This window comes from Haliotis asinina, chromosome 4 (assembly GCF_037392515.1).
Source record: "Haliotis asinina isolate JCU_RB_2024 chromosome 4, JCU_Hal_asi_v2, whole genome shotgun sequence".
NCBI classification, from domain to species: domain Eukaryota; kingdom Metazoa; phylum Mollusca; class Gastropoda; order Lepetellida; family Haliotidae; genus Haliotis; species Haliotis asinina.
Genome location: NC_090283.1, coordinates 55,406,274 through 55,429,211, shown reverse-complemented (window position 1 = coordinate 55,429,211; position 22,938 = coordinate 55,406,274). Strand labels below are relative to the sequence as shown.

The following is a 22,938-nucleotide window of genomic DNA, read 5'->3' as shown; positions in this document are numbered from 1 at the left end:
GCTAATGTAAGGTGTTTGATGTAACAGATGACACACTTGCTGAGCTGTTATAGTTCTACTTGTGGGGTTTGTGGTGATGATAGATGTGTTTCAGGATCTGTTTGACAGTCTTGTCAGGTCGTGCCGCCACTTATAGTTTCATGTATTTATGAAAACAAGGGTTTCTGAACAGAGGGTATTTCTAATGCGGGTAACCCATCTGCCAATGGAATTGCTGATTACAGGATGATGGACAGCTGTGGTTTTACAATTCTCAATGTAACATATCAAATATATCAACACATACATATCTACGACTCATTTGGACTGACGTTTCATATTTACATATTCATAAATGGAGATCAGATTTCAGTCTAGTTCTAGTATCTAATAATTGCTGAATACTTTAGACACTATTGTTTCAGTGAGAACATATGTAAGCCAGCAAAGGGCTGAGGTAAGCATAAATGTGACGTTGGTTATGGTTTTATGAACTAGAAAAAGGTATTTTTCTTCAGTCCGTTGTGTCATCAAGAAGAGTGATGAATTTTACAGGTGTTCTGGGTCTTACGGATTTGAGGATGACAGTAACTGTTCTCATCTGTGGCGGAGGCAATGGAGCCCATGTTCTCGCAACTTTAGTGTCTTCAAAGCCTGATCTGACATGTCGGGTCCTTGCTCTTTCCCAGGCTCAGGAACGGACAAAAGCTGCAGAAAACAACATTCTGTCATGTTCATGCCCATCTTTCAAAGGCAAAACAATATGATCAAGTTAAAAATATTGCAGGGAAGATCAGATGAAAGCACAAGTGGACTTCAATGGCTTGTAGACACTTATGGATCGTCCATTACGGATTCCAGTAGTCTCAAACAAGCTTTGAGAACAAACCAGGCATATAATGGATTAATCCATCCCATGATTAAAGGAGACGATGGGCATACACCAGCCGGTATCTAACAGAGGATGTTCCATTTGGTCTTGCACTGTACAGAGGTTTAGCACAGATTGTTGGTCTGAATACACCTGGAATAGATGCAGTTTTGCACTGGAGCCAGGAGAAACTAGGAGAGACGTACATCATGGGATCTGAACTATGTGGTCAGGACTTACACGAGACATGAGCTCCCCAGGTGTATGGCATCAGGTCTTTAGACGATTTAGAAATATTGCACAATCTCGTTCCTGAATCTCTTCAAGGATGGCTTTGTACTTTCGCTTGTAGTCACTTAGTCAGTCTTGATATATCCCACCTTTCACTGCCATGTTTCCTCAACGTTTGTTCAAGGGTTTCCAGTATTAGATCCTTAGATGATTTATAAACGTTTGCACAATCCCGTTCCTGACTTTGTTCCCCTTTGTGTGTACGCTTGTAGTTACCCAGACAGTCCTGGTAGATATCAGCTTTCACTGCCATTTATCCTCAACGTTTCATTAAAGGATATTGGTATTAGATCCATAGGTGATTTAGAAACATTTGCACACTTCCGTTCCTGGCTATGTTCCCCGTTAGGTGTACGCTTTAAGTCACTGAGAACCTCGGGCACTCGTGATGGATCTGGCGATTCACTGACTTTCACGTTCAGCCTCTGTTTTATTCAAGCACTTGCAGCTGTTAATGGCAGAAAACAGTTACATCATGTGTACTCCTAATAGGATATTAATGTACGTATGTATATATCTATGCTGGGGTTGAAACAAGAGATACAAGTCATTATAAACGTCTGCTACAAATATGTGGAAATGGTCACCATGTTCATGTATGTTCTAGCTGACGTTAGAGCCGTATATGTTGCTTGTATGCGTCATCGGTCTCAGTATTTCCAGATCAGGCAGGTTTTAACTTCATTTTTCGGGCTAAGATGAATAGAAGGCAGCTGCTTAACAGAACTTGAATTAATTTCCATGGTACAGAAAACAAGTGGGCTGACCAGCGATGACAGCATCGTGTGTAACAACCATTTCCGGAATATCTTGACGTCTTGCTTTTTGTGAACACCCAGCAAGTGTTAAGCAGTAAGTTACTAAGCTGTGTTAACGTGCATCTTTAAATATATTAAAATCCATTTATGAAAATGATTCACACACATTAGCTACGTTGAAGTATAACATTGTATTTCAGCCAACATGAATACAGGTGCTCTCATAGTTTGGAGGAAATGAAGACATAATGTGTATGTAAATATCAATTTCGATATTCACCCGAATACAACTTTAAAGTCTCGTTCTCCCATATTTATAGAGTTCCAGTGAATAATATCAAGATGACACGTCATCATATTTAAGGAAAACCGGGCTATGTTTGTTGGCCAGTGGGAAAAAAGTTCGTTCTTCACGCCAAATACTTCGCTCCGTGTTTGATTCTCCAGATTTTTACAACGTGAGAATTCATTTTCTGTTGTATCTCGCTCTGATAGGATATTTCTAAAAGTGGTGTAAAACTAAACTCGCTCATTCGCTCACAGAGGACAACATGAGCAAAACTGAGCCTGTACCATGTGCGCCTATGTCGGAGGGGAAGAGAGGGAAACCACATGTTCCAATTCTAAGCACGGGCACGTACACAAGAATTAGTAAAGTTAAAGGGGTACTTGTCAGCACACCCTGTGCCATAATGTACCCGGTCTAAAAACCACCCCTGTGTGCACGTCAGACATTGATAACAGCTGAGTATACGATGTTACATGATACATTCCTTTAAGCCATACTGAAATTAACATTATCTACAATGTACTTGAAAAATCGTGAAAGAATTTGCAATATCGGCACACCTATATAAGATAGTCCCGGTCGCTCATTTCTTGTAACTTCTAATGTAGCTAGTGCTACAAATAGGATATTTAGTTCAGTACTTGTTATTTTCCTGATAGTGTCATATAGAACCGGACTAAACCATACTGAATCACATCACACTGGATCAAATGACATTGGTCACGACACACTGAATCAAATGACATTGGATCAAATAACACTGGATCAAATGACATTGGATCGAATGTCATTGGGTCAAATCAGACTGAATCAAATGACAGTGGATCAAATCAGACTGAATGAAGTGACAGTGGATCAAATGACATTGGATCAAATGACACTGGATCAAATGGCTTTGGATCAAATAACACTGCTCAAGACTGAATCAAGTGACAGTGGATAGATGCCATTGGATCAAATAACACTGGATCAAATTACATCAAATGGCTTTGGATCAAATAACACTGCTCAAGACTGAATCAAGTGACAGTGGATAGATGCCATTGGATCAAATAACACTGGATCAAATTACATCAAATGGCTTTAGATCAAATAACACTGCTCAAGACTGAATCAAGTGACAGTGGATAAATGACATTGGATCAAATAACACTGGATCAAATTACATCAAATGACTTTGGATCAAATCACACTGATCACATGACATTGGATCAAATAACACTGCTCAAATAAATTTATCAAATCACTGAATCAAACGACATTGGATCAAATCACACTGGATGAAATGACATTGGATTAAATCACTGTAGTCATTGTACCAAACCACCACAACCAATGACGAGCTTCCACTTAGTACTTGGAATACAAGTGTTATGGATCTTAGGCGAGGCCTGTCACATTTCTGTCAAAGGAACAGAAAATTCAAAGCTATAAGCAATGTCACTGGTTTTATTATAAAGGGTAAGGTCACGTTTGTTGGTTTGGTCATGCCTGAGACTGTTCACAGGCCAATTCCATGGAAATTTGCAATTATTAATTTACATGACACCTTTCACACACTGTTATGCCATACATTAGTTGTATGGTTGTCCTGTTCTAGCCCATGGTGATATGTGGTAGGAGAGAACGTCAGCTCCAGACAATGGTGGACGTCCCAAACATTGGTTTAAGCACACAAAAATTATCCAGTCAGACTTGGTCCTCTTTGTAACCTATGTACATAATTAATGACTATATGACTGTATTAATAGATTCTACAGGCCAGGGAAGGGAATTCAGCTAATGCGACAGTAAGGTCTGTTATTCTGTTGTAAAGACTGCTGCTGCACGCTTTAAACTAATGCTCTGTCCATGCAAGGCAAGGCAACAGGATGATTCTCTTCAGGAGGGTGCTCTCAGTAAACTACTTATTAGATACCACAATAGTGTGTTGGCCATTATGTGCCTTAAGGGTTCAGTTACCCATTTCGATACTTTGGAATACCGTGATAACACACGCATGTACGCACGCACACACGCACGCACACACACACAACAGCCCAACGAGAGAAAGTATCATATTGCCGTTTCCATGACATGTACGACTGCTACCCGTTGGAGCCAAGACAAAGCAGTCACATTCTGTTTCTTAGCATGACGGTGGTGACTCGTCTATCAGCGTTAACGAATACAAATATGAATACGTGGGCTCCCTTTAGTTTATTAGGTGCAATATGATTACTTACAGGTGGTTACTGCTTTGTTTGTTAGAGTGAGTGAGTGAGTTCATATTTATCGTCACATCGGCAATATTGCAGCCATATCGTGACGAGAACAAGTAATAATGACAGTGTAGAATGAATGAATAAAACCCTGTTGACGAAGAACAGTAAAACCACAAGTAAATATCACAGATATCCATTTAAGACTAGTAATTAAATCTAAAACAGTTTAACTATAGAAGACAATACAATATAAAAATGGGCTATAGATTGCCAACAACTGAAGGTAGATCACCATACTAGGGACCATGGGGACTTACATTACTTTTGCTACCTGCATGGACCCTAGCTGGATTTACACCATCCCCTCAGTCGCTAGCAATTTAGGCACATCTAGCCATGTATTTCAAAGGACACATATACTACGATTAAAAAGGCGAAGAGTTTGAATTTACTTTGAATGCTTGTGGACTTACGTACCCTCTCAGGAGGACAATAATTTTACAGTACTTTAACCTCCCTCGAGGATACAGCCACTAACAATCTTAGTTATCAATTTAAACCTTCAATTATAAAATATTCATCTATTTACAAGTATGATATCAAATCTAACTCTTTTAAAAATGCAAGAATTAAAAGAGAACTTATGTTACTGAAAAGATCCTTCATAGTTCGGGATTTGAAATATTTATCCCTTGTGATGGAATATTCGATACAGTCAAGCAAGTTTATATTGTAATTGATTAGTTTCTGACTTCTTAAACTGTGTAAGAGTTAAATCAACTTGTGGCCGCACTAGTTGCCAAGGAGGAGGAGAAAACAAACGCGAAGGAGATATAGTCTCCAGCTCAATGCCAGCACCAGAAAGGAATGGTTTAATCCTATGCCCAAGAGGTGGAACAAGAGAAGATTTCTTACTATATAAATCCTCATAGAGGGGATTAAAGACACAGTTAAAAGCAGGATTAGACTTGTTAGAAAAAAGTTTTGTAATACATTTGTACAGACAATTTTATACGGCGTTGTGAAAGAGATGGTTCATCTGCCTCGACGTAAAGACTGTCCACGGGAGAGGTTCTAAAGGATCCGAGACAGAGTCTAAGACCTTGGTGGTGGACAGAATCTAATAGTTTTAAGTTGCTTTTACAGGCTCCCCCATATACGATGGACCCATAATCAAGCTTTGAGCGGACCAGTGATCTATATAGGTCAAGTAGAGTAGCTTGATCACCTCCCCATTTTGAATTGGAAACAACTTTTAGTAAATCCAGAGCCTTCAAGCATTTATTTTTTAGATATTTAATGTGTGGAAGAAAAGTTAAATGGGAGTCGAAAATTATACCCAAGAACTTGGCCTCCTTGACCACTTTGATGGGAGTGCCATTTAGAAACAGTTCTGGGTCCTTATGTGGCTTATATTTTCTACAGAAGTGTAGACAATTAGTTTTTGACTGAGAAAATTTAAATCCATTTTCGAGACACCATTTATTTATTTTGTTTAAACACAACTGTAGTTGCCGTTGAATAGTATGCATATTTTTACCGCGACAAGAAATATTGAAATCATCCACGAAAAGCTACCCATCAATTGAATCATTTAAAACCTTGGACAAACTGTTAATCTTAATGCTAAACAGTGTGACAGACAAAATACTGCCTTGTGGAACACCCTGATCCTGATTGTAATGTTCAGACAGGGTTGAACCCACTCGGACTTGAAATTTAAAAAGTTGGACATAAATTGAGGTAAACGACCTCGTAATCCAAGGTCATGTAAATCTTTTAAAATTCCATGTTTCCATGTTGTGTCATACGCTTTTTCTAAATCAAAAAAGATTGACACTGCATGCTGTTTATTAATTATGGCATTTTTCACAAAAGATTCTAAACGCACTAAATGATCGATAGTACTTCTGTTTTTACGGAAACCGCATTGTATATCTGTTATTATGTTATTTGTTTCCAAGTACCAAACAAGTCGATTATTTATCATGCGTTCCATGGTCTTGCAAACACAGCTAGTTAGTGAAATGGGCCTATAATTAGAAGGATTAGTGTGATCACGTCCAGGTTTAGGAATAGGAACAATAATAGCATCACCCCACGACGAAGGGAATTTTCCACTTGTCCAAATGTTATCAAAAATATATAACAGTGTCTCCAAACATGTGTCTGGCAAGTGTTTCAGGAGTTGATAATGTATACCATCAGCTCCAGAAGCAGTGTCGTGAGCCTGATCAAGAGCAGTGTGAAGTTCATGTATCGAAAACTTTCATTGTAGTCTTCTCCATTATCTGAAGTGAAATTAATAGGTGTCTTTTCCTGCTGTTTTTGATATTTTTGGAATTCAGGTACATAATTAGATGAAGAAGAGTGTTTGGCCAACGTCTCACCAAGTTTATTTGCAATATCTCATTTACTAGTCAATAATTGGTTCCCATCTTTCAGATGATGGATACTAGATTTTGATCCCTTACCCTTGATTTTCTGGATCATATTCCACACCTTTGATATCGGCGTGCGCGAATTAATTTTTGAGACATAGTTCTGCCAAGAGTGGCGTTTACTTTGCTTGAACGTACGCCGAGCTTTGGCGTTCAAAATTTTAAATTTATCTAAATTGTGGACCATAGGATGGCGACGAAAGTAATGTTCAGCTTTCTTTCGTGCCTTCCTAGCCTGTTTGCATTTATCTGTAAACCATGGTTTTCGTATGTGAGGAATTGAAGAGGACTTTGGGATACACTCGTCAGCTATAGTATTTAAAATACCTGAGAAACATTTAATGGCATCAGGAATATCATTGAAAAGTTCAGGTTTAAGTTGTTCAGCACAGAGAATTTCATACAGAGGCCAGTTAGCCTTTTTAAAATTCCATCTTGATGATGGAGGAACGTCAGATGGATTCACAGGTTTTAGTATTGTTGGGAAATGGTCACTTCCACAGAGGTCGTCATGGACTGACCATTCACATTCATTCAATAGGTTGGAGTCAGTTAGTGACAAATCAAGAGCTGAATATGTTCCTGTGCCAGGATGTAAATACGTGTTTGAACCGTCATTATAAATGCATAAATCATTGTTAGAAATAAAATCCTCCAGCACTTTACCGTTGGTGTTTGTATTAGTACTACCCCAGAGTGGGTTGTGGCTATTCAAATCACCCATGATTAAACATGGTTTAGGTAGCTGATCATAGAGAGCCTGTAGATCACTTAGTTGAACAGTTGATGACGGCGGAATGTATAAGGAGCATAAAGTAAAAGCAACCTGTAATGTAAGTCGCACTGCAACGACTTGAAGATTTGTTTTAAGTGGAATTGGACTGTGGATAACATTGTTCCTCACCAGGATTGATGATCCACCAGAGGCTCTATCACCCGGAGGAGAAAAACAGTGATACGCATTGAACTGATCAGATAAGTTTCCTGGATGCAGAATACTGCCGGGTTAAAATCTTGGACTAATAACTGTAAATCGTTTAAATTAGTCATAATTCCTCTACAATTCCATTGGATGATAGGTGAAGATATCATTTCTGCGGAGGGTGGACGGGAGATCTACCCCTCACCTTCCGTGAGGGCGACAAGCTATGTGTCCTGCCATGTCTATGGTCAGACACATCCATGTCCTCAAGAGAGCCAAATTTATTGAAAATCTGGATCTGGTTGTTTGCCCCTTTTGGGGCTTTATTGCTCTGATGCTTTTTACCCGTTTCACTGTTCGTTTTAGACTTGGTCTTTACTGGATGTTGCATACTTGAATCTTGTTGAGATAGTTGAGATGATGGTTTCTGTGAATTAGATGGATCCTGCTCAGATGAGACCTTTGGTTGAACGACTGGTTTCGATTGAGATGTAGTTTGTGCAGTGGCGGTCTTTTGTGGTGGTTTCACCTGGAGTTCAACAGGTAACAAAGTGGGCGCCGAAGTCTTTGTCCATGTGTAATTGGTCTGACACCCTACTGAACTGCATGAAACAATGGGACGTTTGACAGGAAGTGAAGCAGAAACAGCGTTAGCATATGACAGGCCTGACTGTTCTTGTGCGAGAGTAATTTGTTTTGCTTCAACGAATGTAATATTGCAGTCATGCTTTATCCGTGATATCTTAGACTGAAGCTTCCAGGTTGGACATTCCTTAGAAGAAGAATGATGACAACCAGAACAATTAACACATAGTGGAGGATTATCACAAAAGTTTGTGTTTTCACACGATCCTGCACACCGATGGCAAGCAGCTTGATTATGGCACGATTTAGAACTGTGGCCATATTTCTGACATCTGTAGCATCTCAAGGGATTAGGGATAAATGTATCCACCCTCAAGTTGCAGTACCCAGTTTTCAATGATTGTGGATGCACGGGGAGACCAAAAGTGAATAGATAAGTGATAGTGTTTGTGATTTGATCATTCTTTTTGAAAGTGAAACGTTTAACACTAGTGACTCCTTGGGAACATAATTCTTTAACAATGTCAGCTTCTGTCATATCAGAAAGGCAACGCCCACTGTCACGGACGATGCCCTTAGAATTATTTAGTGATATGTGAGGAGAAACCTCAACTGGAATATTGGCTAGAGATTTGGCTGAAAGCAGGATCTGTGATTGGATTTGTCTCCTTCACTCGATGAGCAGAGAACCAGATCGTAGTTTCTTAATTTCTTTTACCTCACCGACCAAACCTTCAATACCCTTAGCTACAGCAAAGGGGTTTAGCCGTAGAGGACCACCATCAGGTGCTGTCATGACAACGAAACGTGGCCAGTTTTCATTGGTAATGAGAGCTGTGGGAGTCTCATCCTCCGACGAGAACGAATCATCAGACTCGTGGGAACGTTTTTTGAGTGGTGGTGCCATGTTAGAAATATATATGATTCACCCTCCTAGCTCCCCACCCACCACGGAGTGTCAACAAGTACGATGCCATATGTCTGTGGATCTCCAACAGACGACACCGGGGATACTAGGAGGGTATACTCAAGCAGGAATAATCTTGAAAAGATAGATCCTACCAGATTGGCCCATGAGCCACCGCCTTCTGGCATAGGACTCTAGGCAAATGAACAATTCAATACGTTGTCGTATCATAAAGATAAATGGCCAAGGCCAGAGTATACATTCCAAAAATCCAAATATGTGCATAAATACTTACCATGCACAGGGCTTGACATGACCAGCCGATTGGTCGAACCGGGCCCATTCGACCACCCGTCTAGGCGAAGTCAGGGCCAAAGTGGTGTATTGAGCAACAGGAACACGGTTGCAAGCTCCTATTGCCCTCAACCACCAGGATCCCTTCCTCCGCCGACACGGGCCGCAAATCCACGGCAAACGGGTTGGTGGACCAAATATCCCCCCGGGTCCACTACGGGGGTGTCGGCGAGCTCTTAGCGTGACCCAGCACCCACCACGAGGAGGTGGCTCGCCACGGGTGCCTTTGTTTGTTAGAGGAAAATGATTGAAATAACGAGAAAATATTCGAAGCACGCAGACAAGGATCCAAAATGGTGTGTAAAACATATCTGATGTAACGAAATAATGATCGTATTTACAAAAACGTAATGGAATTAATAAATATATCCATTGAAATAAAGAGAATATTCGTTTGTAATCTGATAATTGTTACCAGAGGGGTGTCACTATACTGTCCTTGGTTACAACGCTTTAGGCGTGTGCATTTCTTTGTAAGTTCATGTTTACATTATATCATCAATACCGATACTTATGCAAGAGGCAAGATGCATATGACTGTTCAAACATTTCCGATGTGCTCCAAGAAGCTAACGCATGACAATAGGCTGGGACAGTTAATAAACCACACTTCACATAAGATGGTAGCTGGAAACTTTCCTCATTGGAAGTATTGATCAGCTGCCCAAGAATGCAATGTGATGTAATGAAATAACGATGAATCTGTGTGGGTCTGGGATTTAACCGCATTGTTATCGTATTTTGGCACACAGGAGGTTACATCATATTCATTTGACATCACCGAGCATCGATACAAACAGACAGATGTGACATAAAGCATCGGCTCCCAGTCTACAAAATGTAGATTGAGTAGAAGTTTTTTGTTTGACATTTGCCAGTCTATAAAATGTAGATGAAGTAGACGGTTTTAGTTTGAGACTGTTTCCCAGTCTGCTAAATGTAGATTAATTAGAAGGTTTTAGTTTGATTTTCCCCAGTCTATAAAATGTTGATTATGTAGAGGTTTCTAGTTTGGTATTTCCCAGTCTACAAAATGTAGTTTAAATATAAGTTTTTACTGTAGCATTTCCCAGTCTATAACATGTAGATTAAGTAGAAGGTTTTAGTATGCCACTGTTTCCCAGTCTACAAATTGTAGATCAAGTACACGGCTTTCATTTCGGCCGTATATCTCAAGGAGTGTGCTCTCTATACAACGTATCATGGATAAAGAAAGCTGACGCACGGATGAGTTGACGCATAGATTTATACGTGTTTTCCTCGTAAACCCACGAAAGGAACAAGATTTCCACTCGACCTGAAACCCGATACAGGTTTAATCTGATTGGATGTATCTCTGTATAATTTCATCATGACGACTGGTTGAGTCTGATATTGCAAGATGACCTTCAGGGGGACGTTTATGTGGGTATCGCGGTCATTTTTACATTCAATGGAGGTAAGTTTTATTCAGCGTCAGATTTTGTATGAATCGAACAAAAACATGACTTTAAAGCAAAGGAATGCATACAACTGTTTTTAAAAATCAACCTAGGTGTCAAATCACAAAATATAGATAATTTTCTGTTTGAAATATGGAAACTATGGAATCCGTGAAGGGACATTGTCGGCTTGTCGCATTATCGCGTTGTCGCCTTCTCAAAAGCAAGCAAAATGGGGCAGAAAATAACCAAAGCGCGACAGTGCGACAACGAGACATTACGCCCATTTGTCGCATTGGCGCGATAATATTTTTCTAATCCTCCAAAGGGCGACACGAGACACAGCGGCAATTTTGAAGATCCAAATAACTCGCGTTGTCGTATTGTCGCCCTTAGATGTGTGAAAAACCCAAAATATTGACTAAAACGCAGCACGCGACAATGCGACAAAAAATTCATGAAATGTTACATTGTTACGTGTCGCGCTTTAGTAAAATATTGAGTACAAAGCAACAAGTGGACGAAATGTCGCTATGTCGCGCTGTGGTTATTTTTTACCTCATTTTGCTTGTTTTAAGAGGACGACAACGCGACAATGCGACAACGCGACAGATTCCATAGGAAACGCTTAATAACATGTCTGTTCATAACGGCAGTGAGCGTATCTGACGGATTCTCGCATGAGGGCAGCCAGCGAAATATTAAGGACCCAACTCAGAACCTGATAAAAGATACCAGGACAGTCGAGACAGATTGTGAAACAATAGCAATGTGAAGGAATAACATTGACGACTAGTATTTGACAATGACTTATACCTCATGGCTATGACTCAAGATTTAGGCTATCCCTTCAGTGTTCACTCTGAGATGTCAGTCTGACGTGGAACACTTATGGATATAGTGATGACTATCGCACTATTAGCGTATCCTCTGACTCGAGGTGTTAGTGAGTCATATATACCGAGAACAAAGATTAACCACCAGCCTATTTCAAAACTTTGATGTGAAGCTGTGGAAATGCTGTGCTGAACTAATTGCGAAGATCAATCCATGTTTAGAAATGGTTCATCTGGTAACTGTTTTAAAACTATGATGTGAAGCTATGGAAATGCTATGCTGAACTAATTGGGAAGATCAATCCATGTTTAGAAATGGTTCATCTGGTAACTGTTTTAAAACTATGATGTGAAGCTATGGAAATGCTATGCTGAACTAATTGCGAAGATCAATCCATGTTTAGAAATGGTTCATCTGGTAACTGTTTTAAAACTATGATGTGAAGCTATGGAAATGCTATGCTGAACTAATTGGGAAGATCAATCCATGTTTAGAAATGGTTCATCTGGTAACTGTTTTAAAACTATGATGTGAAGCTATGGAAATGCTATGCTGAACTAATTGGGAAGATCAATCCATATTTACAGAAGGTTCATCTTGTAACTTTTTTAGGGATTTCATAATCGTTTGTATTTACAATTAAAGTTAATATTGTTACAGGTATGATGGCACTGCTTTTAAAACCAAAATAACCATTCCTGTCGTGCTTATACAACATCATTTAAATTAGGTTTCACTTGTTAAAAGTGACAATCATGTGACCATACATCAGTGATTTCTGATTTTCACTTTTCAAAATAAGGTAACCTTTTTGAGGAAAACAAAATGCATGTTTTCCAAAAGCGCATGCATCCCGTTGAAAGCAAAAGATAATTCAGATTATGGTTTTGTTTTTAAACTAAAAGTCCTAAGGCAAGTTATGATAGCTCGTTTTCTGAATGATTTCCTGAGTTCCAGCTTGTATTTTTGCAAGATATATTGGCTGGCGCTTAACTTTTTATTCATGGTATAGTTATGTCGCGATTGACTCATTACCTGCAGTGACTTTACCATATTCATGTGTGTTCACTTCTTGGTGTTTCCCTCCAACATAATGTCGACTCACAGACAATAAGCAGGATTCCACCTACCCCCACTATCAGTGTATACCCGTAGAATAAAGTAACTGTAAATTATTTGATATTGTGCCAAAATGATGCTGTTTGATGCAAAAAGGTATAACATGATTTGTGATGATTTCCTTAATGGCTGTCTAACTGCTGACAGGATAATGTCAAATTCTGTATTATTCGACGTAGGTCATCTGCTGAAAGTGACTGCAGACAGCGAGACTCCAGTCTGATAAGCATCCACAGTACAGAGGAAAATGACTTTGTACCATGTAACTGTATAGAATCCACGTGTCAGTTGCATACTGGGACTCAGCCCTAATACTTACGCATACAAACTCATGTTTGTAGCAACACCCCCGAATTGGTGGGGAGGGGTGGGGCACCAGAGATGATCTCAGGATCGGGTGGCCAGGCTCACTGACTTGGCTGACATGTCATCGTATGTCATCGTAACCCGATTGCGCGGATCGATGCTCATGTTGTTGATCACTTTATTGTCTGGTCCAGACTCGATTATTTACCGACCGCCACCATGCAGCTGGAATATTGGTGAGTGCGGCGTAAAACTCAACAAACTCACTCACTTAAGTATATTTCTAATGAGACAAAAAAACAAAACAACAACATTCAGTCACTCACTGACTCACTTATTGCATATCTTCATCATGTTTCAGAGCAGTCCTCAGGATATTGTGTCGGGCTTAATGAGGGAAATACAAACGAATAGAGTAAACGTTCCTGTGGAGATAGTAATGGTATATCTGCATGAAGAGAGGTATTTATGCCCCAATGTCATTAATAGCTGGATCAAATCATTCCTGCAATTTCTTTCAAACAAGAAACAATCATTTTTCTCAGTTGAAAATGTATAAACACATTCAGTATCAGAGTTCAGACAGATGATATTTACCCATGATATTAACAAAAATAAACCATACGTGTACTTTTACCGCTCCGGGAAAGCGCAACATACAAATTTGATAGGAGTGATATATCATGCAGAGTGATATCCCAGCTGCTAATATTGAGAGCATGATTATAATCAAAAGAGCAGAAAGCCATCAGTAACCTCCACAATGGTAAAATACTCTTCCAACATATGTCAACCATCAGTGAGGTTATGGCTATGTTATACAGCAGTGTTGATATATAGAGAATCTCTCCCAAATGTCTACTGATATTAAATATATCAACACGAGTTGATAAAGTAACAAATATCCGAGGCTTTACCTTTATCAACGAGTTTTGATATAATTGATATCAGTAGACACGTGGGTGAGATTCTATTTATCATCCAAAATAATTCTCCGTTAGTTTTCAATGAAACATGTGCAACTCTAACACAGCACAGACATTAGATTTGCAGTGCAACGATGTCATGGCATTGTGACGTCATCAAATTCATGACGTCATAGCATTATCAGGGCATTGTGCAAAATATGTCAAAGCGATATCTCCTAGGACATATCGACTGATCTCACACAAGCGATATCTCCTGTGGGACGCAGTTTTGGATGATGAAGAGCAGTACTGTTGGGATCTCATTAGGTTCTTGGATGCCCACAAAACGGAAAGAGAGTATTTTAGGCTTTTTAACTTGTGTTCCGGAGAGGAATCACTACCACTAGTTTCAGTCGACTCAGACTTGTTGCCATAGAAACACAAAAATATTTTATCCAGAAATCCAAAGCTACCAAAAGGCACCAGTCCACAACCAGGCCTATCTATGTGCGAGGTTTGGTGAAGAAGTATTGAACTGGTTTTATGTTTTGCACGGATGGACGGACGGAGTTCAAAATAATACCCATCACCCCATTTCTCTCCCCACCCCTCTTCAAAACGCGTTGCGATGGATAATAGTTTTTTTTAAAAAAAATAACATACGATGCAGAAAGCTACAAGTGCTAACAGGTCTCTAGCAAGATCTGGTATGTGACTAGTAATGGGAATATACCAGCAATATCACGGCGGGGATTTGGGCTTCACACATTGTACCCATGTGGGGAATCGAACCTGAGGTTTCGACATGTGCATAATATATATTCAAACATATATTCAATAAAAGGAATGAATGAATGAAAGAACGAAGTAAGAATGAAAGGTTCAAACATGTATGGGAGAGCAGATTGAAGTGTGACTGACCATGATAATGTATTGTGTCACTATCAGGCATGTAGTCGGCATATTGGAGGAAGTCCCACTGAACATTCTAATCATTTGAATTAGAAACAAAGGAAAACGGTGAGTACAAGAAATACAGCTTAAACAGAACCTTTGCCAATTCAGAATGTAAGTATGTAAACAGGGTACGTAGATTCTTCAAGATTTTTTTTAGAATCGGCATGATGAGGAGGGAACAATTGTATATGGACAGACAACTTTTCTTATTGCAATAGATATGACGTGTCGGTGTAGATGGTAACAACATTACTTGCAGCGACAGCGGCATCTGGTTATCCTTTGGGTCCGATTAAGAGATTTTAAGAGATAAAAATCATCAAACATCACTTAACATTTTACGGATGAAAAAGAAAATCTGTATGTGGTCGGGTTGAGAATCACAGGTTCGTGAATCCGGGTAGGAAGGATAACAAGGGATTATAATATCGAATAACTGTATGATTATATTTTGGAATCATAATATGGTATCATAATATGACTAAGAATATATGACAAAGAGTCACGCCGGAGTCGAGAAATGGTAACATCCAAGGGAGACTGTATTTAAGAGTAATGGCAAGCTGTCAAAGCAACACGATCTCTTTCAGGTGCCACACAAATGTTAACTATGTGGCGAAGATTGGCCCAAGACCTCGGGTCTGTAAAGTCATAACTCCCCCTTGACTGCATTGAAGATCCGGAGATTTTAAAGAGGGCCAAGATCATGGGTAAGTAAAATCATTTCTTCTCTTTGACTGTATTTATGATTCCTCAAAGACATATATATATATGTCTCTGGATAGCTGATGCCCATGACCTTGACCGAGTCTTGTAAAATGTAATGCTATGATAGTGTTATTATGTTTCATCACCTAGCTGAAGCCGAAGATGAGGCGATGGGGTGGTCTAGTGGTCAAAGCGTTCGCTCCTCAAGCTGAAGACCGTGTTCGATTCCCAACATGGGTACAATGTGTGAAGCGAATTTCTGGCAATTATACTTAGTACGAAGGAAATCAATCACAAAAATTCTATACACCGAGAAAATCCGGGTTAGAATCTATCTATAACAACCCAAGCTTGTCGTAAGAGGCGAGTAACAGGATCAGGAGGTCAGACTTCCTTACTTGGTTGACATATGTCAACAAAATATGTTCATAACAAACTGAAACTGAGTTCGTTTTAACCGAAATTATATCAAAATACTGCATTTCCACAAGGTACACGATACAAGCTATATCCAAATAAATGTCAGGCGTAGAATATCTACTCTATTCGTGAACGCGTCAAACGAGTACAATGGGAAAGTCTGGAAATGACATCCAGAGCTTCTCACAACACTGCCCTAGTTTACAGCACAAACTCCAGGTACCTGTGATCGTCCGTAGTAGCCTGGAACAAGCTACTTTATCTTTGAGAGATACATATAGTGTGTGGAGAGGGTCAGGTCATAACATGGCTTCTATCACGACTGTTGTGCTCGTCATAGCCAATGCCGTTGCTGTTTATGGCGTGAGTGTTTCCATTCCATGCATCGTTCTGTAAGAAAAGAGCAGCATTGTTGTACCACAAGTCAGCTAGTTAGGTGCCACTGTGCAAATCAACATTGTACATTGCTTCACAATATGACTACACGGTGACATTGAGAAAGTGGAAAATGTAACACATGTCATATCTGGAATACACGCTCTCAGTAAATTACAGATTCGAGTAGAGTTTGGGGTTTGAGTACTGAATTCTGTGATCTAACCCACTTTGCCACCTGGAGTAAACAAATGGGCGTCTGACAATTATCAGACAGTGATTCTCTGAGAATGTGGGTTTGAATTCAGGATAGGATTGAGCCCCTCAAAAGCACAATAATTTATACTTTACTGAGACAGCGTAACCTCAAATAGAGGACATGTTACTGCAAAATCGGCCGTGACCACGTCACTCACGTGCCATTGTACGTCTGAGATGTCTTTTGCATTGATCGATCTACAAATATGTCGACCAGAGCTCGTAGTCATTTTTACTTCAGCTTCTACATTCTATGAGGACTAGATTTGATGATGACCCTGTTTGGCCACTGTATGATGAAATGAAATACAATATTTTCTATAAACTGACAAAAATGTTGACCCAATGTTAGTGACAAATAGCCAGATGAGGAAAACCAACAAGAACAAAATTTTTGACTTAAGTTGATTTTCAAAGCAAATGCAGTTAACGATGAACGGTAGATGTAGTGACGGCCGTATGTTCATGATGTCACTCTCTGGTTTGCTGTATATTGTAGTGGACACCCCTGGGTATTGGAGTTGCATATGAAGATTATGGATATGGAAGTGAGTGCTTCCCATGTATACTCTTCAAAAAAAGTAGGGGAACATACATTATTATTGTATAAACATTGATTCAATCCCACATATCTCCCAATTCCAACAATCGTACATTGAAAGTACAGTTCCCCTACTTCTTTTGAAGAGTATATTATACCTTAATGATCGTACGTAACGAATAATTGTACTCGGCGAAATTTTTTTAGACGAAAATCATTTGGAACATATTTCACATCTCAGTCAGTGTTCTTTAACGGTATGGTGACCCTCGGAGAACAGGTACAGTGGGGTAGCTACAGTCTAGTGGGTTAAGCGTTCGCTCGTCACATGGGCACATCGCGTGGAGCCCATTTCGGGTGTCCCCCCAAGGGGACCAAGGGTGAGAGGATCTAACATTAGATTCAAACCCAACATCCAATCCCAGGCCTAACGAAATTTTAGCAGGTCAATTCTGGGATGTGGACCCATAGCCACATTGTTCCGGTGAGGATCGGAATTCTGTTATACGGCTTCCGGCGTTTTAAACAAGTTAGTTTTCCGCAAAATCATCACCACTCGTCCCCAGAGTACACCACTAAAACACAAAAGTTGAAAAATGTAAACGATGTTACGGAAACATGCCGTATCGTTCTCACTGTCAATCTCACGTAGGGAGACATAATGAGTGAGTGAGTGAATTTAAATTTACGCCGCACCCAGCAATATTTCAGCTATATGCCAGTGATCTGAAAATAATAGAGTCTGGACCAGACAATCCAGTGATCAACACCATGAGCATCGATCTGCGCAATTGGGAACGGATGACGTGTCAACCAAGACAGTAAGCCTGACCACCCGATCCCGTTAGTCGCCTCTTACGACAAGGGAGACATAAAAAATAGGTTTCACATATGTTATCCATGTGGGGAATCGATCCCGGGTCTGTGGCGTGACTAGTGAACGCTCTATCCCTAGGCTGCCCACCCACCGAGTTTCGTCAGTCGGTAAATTCATTAATGTTGAAAATGGTACCGGTGTTTATTGAAAATACCCTTTTCGACGCAAGCAAGTGATGCAGTCTAGGGCATCGTGGTTCAAACGTTGGTGGGATATTTTCTAAAGGCGGCGTAAAACCATACTCACTCTGAGGCATCACCGTGACCATTCGCCACCACTCGTCCCTTCCCGTAACCTCCAAGAAGATATTCGGCTCGTCCCGGAATAACACGAATCACCGTAACATGCCGACAAATACTATCACCAGATAGAAGTCGTATCGATATTTTTCAAAGGTATCTTCCATTTTCAGAAAACGTATTGATATGTTACGGTGGATACGGGGTAACGGATACGTTGGCACGTCACTGGGCCGACCGTCTGGTGACTCATTCCGATCTCAAGACTCTGGCAGTGGGGAAGATCTATGCAGTGAAAGGACCTCAGGATCCGTCGTATAACGCAAAGGAGATTTCAAACTCCAAGCTGGTACAGTGAGTAGCAACATCCACACCCTGTCCTAGATGTGTGAGTGAGTGAGTTAAGGTTTGCGCCACCGTTGACCATATTACAGCAACACAGTGGCGTGCACAAAGCTCAGGTCACGAATCAGACGAAGTTAAGTACCATCTAGCTCGGACAGTCCTTAGCTGGGTGACCGTGTTTGGCAGCTAGACTCCTGGACGTTGTCCTGCCCCACAACGAAGCACATAACACAAGTGGTCTCACCTTAGACAAGTGAGTTTGTTCAAAACTGCCTCTTTTCACCCATTAGAAAATAGGTACTCGATGGAATAAGTCATGTAAACACTAACCTTCTAGCTGTCTAAGAGGCAACTTGTGCATGCAATGTGCATGGAGTAATGAACATGATAAATGGACTATTACTATAACACCGCGGCGGGGAATACTAGAAATTGGCTTCACATATTGTACCAATGTGGGGAATCGAACTCGAACCTTCGGCGTGACGAGCGAACGCTTTAACCATTTACTTATAAATTATGTTACTTCCTGGCCCGGTCCTAAACTGCACAGCGAGGGTAAAACAGATTACCGAAGGCTACTCTGTTTCAAATGAGTTTTGAGTGTGTCTCGTCTTTTGCAGGCACCTGCTGACCAACCAGAGGCCTGGCTTCGTAGCTGTAGTGGCGCATTCCAGTGGAACGTTTGTAGCCAATGAATTCTTCAGTCAGCTGGTTGCCAATGACATCAACAGACAGTTTGATCAGAAACTAGTTTACTACAATCTAGACGGCGCTGGTAATGTTGCAAACAATGTGCTTTTTCACTTCTTGTGCTAATAAAAAAGTCTTGTTTCATTGGGGGAGTGGACGAGTCGCAAATTGTGCCTGTTCACAGTGGACATTTTATCAAGGCTGCTTCTTATGTCTTACGGCCAAAAGGAACATATTTTACGCCCCATGACGTTTTGAAAAATTTGCAAATGAAATCATATTCGTAGCTGAGGAGTCTTCTCAGACATACGCACTCTCATCGTATGTTTGTGTTGCTCGTGTGATGCTTTCCTTGACGAAAGGTGACGAGAGAAATTATAACATTATCTATATATTCACGTAATTTAATACTCGCGACGTGTTAATATAGTATTGCATTGCTACGTAACCTTTCGATAGGCACAGTAATTATAATTGTGGCACAGATTATCATTTGTTTGTTTGTTTGTTTGTTTGTTGTCCTATTCCACCGCACTCAGCAATACTCCCGCTAAATGGCGGCGGTCTGTAAATATTCGAATCTAGAACAGACAATCCCGTGATCAACAGCATGAGCACCAATGTAGGTATTGGGATACAGTGACATGTATGAATGTTAATCAAATCAGCGGGCCTGACCACCCGATGGCCTCTTACGACAACTCTCAGCCAGATCTTCACCGGTTGATGAATTGAATATTTCATCTGTATGCATCTCAGGAATTGCTGATGGAAAGATACAGATGACTTATCTACTGTTGTAATCACCTCAAATCTTTGACCTGGAACACGAGGTACGGTAGAATATGCAATTCAACAACTTATGCCAGCCTTTACATCGTGTTCGAAAATGTAATTGCTTTGGATAAGTATACAATGTTCCTATTTTGCAGGAGGACCTTATGGTAATGCCCTATCTATGTTGAGGAAGGAATATTTTGTGTATGCAAGGATGGGATCTGTTTACTCCATGAATGCTAGTAAGTACGACTGATTGATTTGCCATTAATTAACGTACTAGCACTTCTGTGATACGTCCCTATTATAGTGACCCACTTTCATATAGCCGTTTTCATATTGCATGCGTGTCTGTAGGGATACATTTTTCTGATAGCGTACTAAAGTGGAAGTCCTTCGATGACAGTTTTTATGTTCTAAATTTTATGCTATAAATGCTATTGATATCAAATAGATTGTCCTCGTCTCGATATGGCTGGATTACTGCCGATGTGACTTTGCATATTAATTCACTTCTGTGACAATGTTTCTGCTGTTTGTGTAGGAACAACAATTTGCATTCGGTGATAATATTATTCCCTGCAGTGTACTGGGGTTATGTCAGTGATATATTGCGTCCTCATGAACTCAAAACGCTTCCGGGTTTGTTAAAAAATGATACTGTAATTGGAACTGTCTACATGTCATGACACAAGATACATAATAACCTACGCTAATTTCGACAACGCATATAACGAAGTGTTAGATAAGACGAACTTATTTGTAAATTTTAGACGAAGTGCGTAAAGCTAGGGTTCTCATTTAGAGTACCACTCTTTCGGTTTTGGTTCATGTTGAAAATCCACTTTTCATTGTAAGTGAACAGATATTGTAATACCTGTTCCTTTACGGTGAAAACAAAGGCAAGCGGAGTTTAAATGTTGTTAAACGCATTCTACAGATTCAATGAAGTCCAATGGCCGAGGCGATCAGCTTATAGAGCTGGACGGGAGTGAGTCCCACTGTCAGAACAGCCGGTGCCTCCATGACGTCATGATCATCCACCACCCCTGGAGCTCCACCCGCTTCGACGTGGGCCGCGACTACAGTCTGTTTGCGCTGGGAGACAGAGAAGTCCAGTCGGCATACATTTCTCAAACCGTGTCGCTGCTGTCTGCGATGCGAGATTGAACTACTAAAGACAGCTAATAAACAATGATTGATTACACACGAGTGGTTATTTGGGAGATAATCCTCACTTCAAATTCCTCCATATCCGGTCCAAACAAATCAAAGAAATTACGGAGGTCAAACTTAACAGTTTCGGACGTTTACCTTTGTAAGGGTTAATGAGTGCAAAATATTCCAACGCGCAGTGAACCGGTTCTCAAGAGTGAATTTTCACTTCTAATTTTTTAGCAACAGCCAATCAAAAACGAACAAACTTACATGTTATGGTAGAATTATTATTCTGAGATGCTTGCTATAAGACCAAACTTAACTTTATTAGGCGATAACGTACACTTTATGTATGACGTCACATTGTATTGACGTCACTACGCCATTCTCGTCTGCCCCCGCGATTCACAGCATTATTTGCTGTATATTTTGAAAGGTGAAAATCGGATAATTACTGAGAGTATTGAATTTCAAAATAACATATTATTGATCACTGATATCAACTTTTCTTGTAAGCAGTAATGATAATTCTAAAACATCGCCGATGAACCCTGAATTGGTTGGTATGTTTTCGAAAATACACTTACACGAACGCCGAGTACGCTTTCCACCATATTGGATAGTGTTTACAAAATCACATTTCGCGAGGGCCGGTATTGAAACGCCAATTACATCAAGTATTTGTCATATTCAGTAGCGACAAATGCATCATTGAATTCCCTATACATCTTAGAATGAAATTACAAATGGTCTTTGTCACAATTCCAACTGTATAGATAAAATGAACTGAAAAATATTGGGTGTGAAAACGAACGCTGTGCTCGAAAGAGTGCACATGTTTGAAATGTAAACAAAGAAAAAATCCGATTTTACACTATGTTGCATTTCGGAAAGTTTCCGACATCCACCCGTGTAATCATTGCTCACTATAGCTCAATGCGTTTAGAATATGTAGGGGAAAAGTATCGTTGCAAGAAATAGCAAACTGACAATAGATACAATGCAACTATTTGGTAATTCATATGAAACTGTCAAAGTTTCCGTGTAGCGTTCCGCCACTATTGACGCAAAATCACGCAGAACGACAAGGGTACTTATCAACATTTCTGGCTTCTTCTGTTATTTACAATGTAAACAATAAAAACACATAACAATACACTGATAGTCAGATTACTTCCATCACACATTTACGTACAAACGATCCCTGAATCAAGGGAAAAGTCCTCGCAAAACCCTGTGAACCCTTGTCAGCGAAGCCGCCATTTCGTAAGAAATCTGTCATCGACAGAGATATCATAGTTTTTATACGTATTAGGCAATTTCTTGGAGGTGAAGGTCGGATTACACAATCACCAATATCCTGCCGATGACACTTTCAGTATTATGATGCATATTTGA

General features: G+C 40.1%; 1 protein-coding gene across 2 annotated transcripts; it reads left to right on the top strand.

Annotated features, from left to right (window-relative positions):
- The first annotated feature begins 380 nt into the window (after positions 1-380).
- LOC137282597 (uncharacterized) lies at positions 381-21,587 on the top strand. Of its 2 annotated transcripts, none has more exons than XM_067814369.1 (6): positions 381-436; positions 15,740-15,859; positions 18,741-18,921; positions 19,536-19,690; positions 20,538-20,624; positions 21,323-21,587. In XM_067814369.1, the coding sequence occupies exons 2-6, from the start codon at positions 15,856-15,858 to the stop codon at positions 21,550-21,552; spliced, it is 657 nt and encodes a 218-aa protein (XP_067670470.1). In that variant the 5' UTR covers positions 381-436; positions 15,740-15,855; the 3' UTR covers positions 21,553-21,587. The 2 variants fall into 2 exon arrangements, with proteins under 2 accessions (XP_067670470.1, XP_067670469.1); XM_067814368.1 differs by lacking the exons at positions 381-436; positions 15,740-15,859 and adding exons at positions 16,550-16,640; positions 17,410-17,458.
- The last annotated feature ends 1,351 nt before the right edge of the window (positions 21,588-22,938 follow it).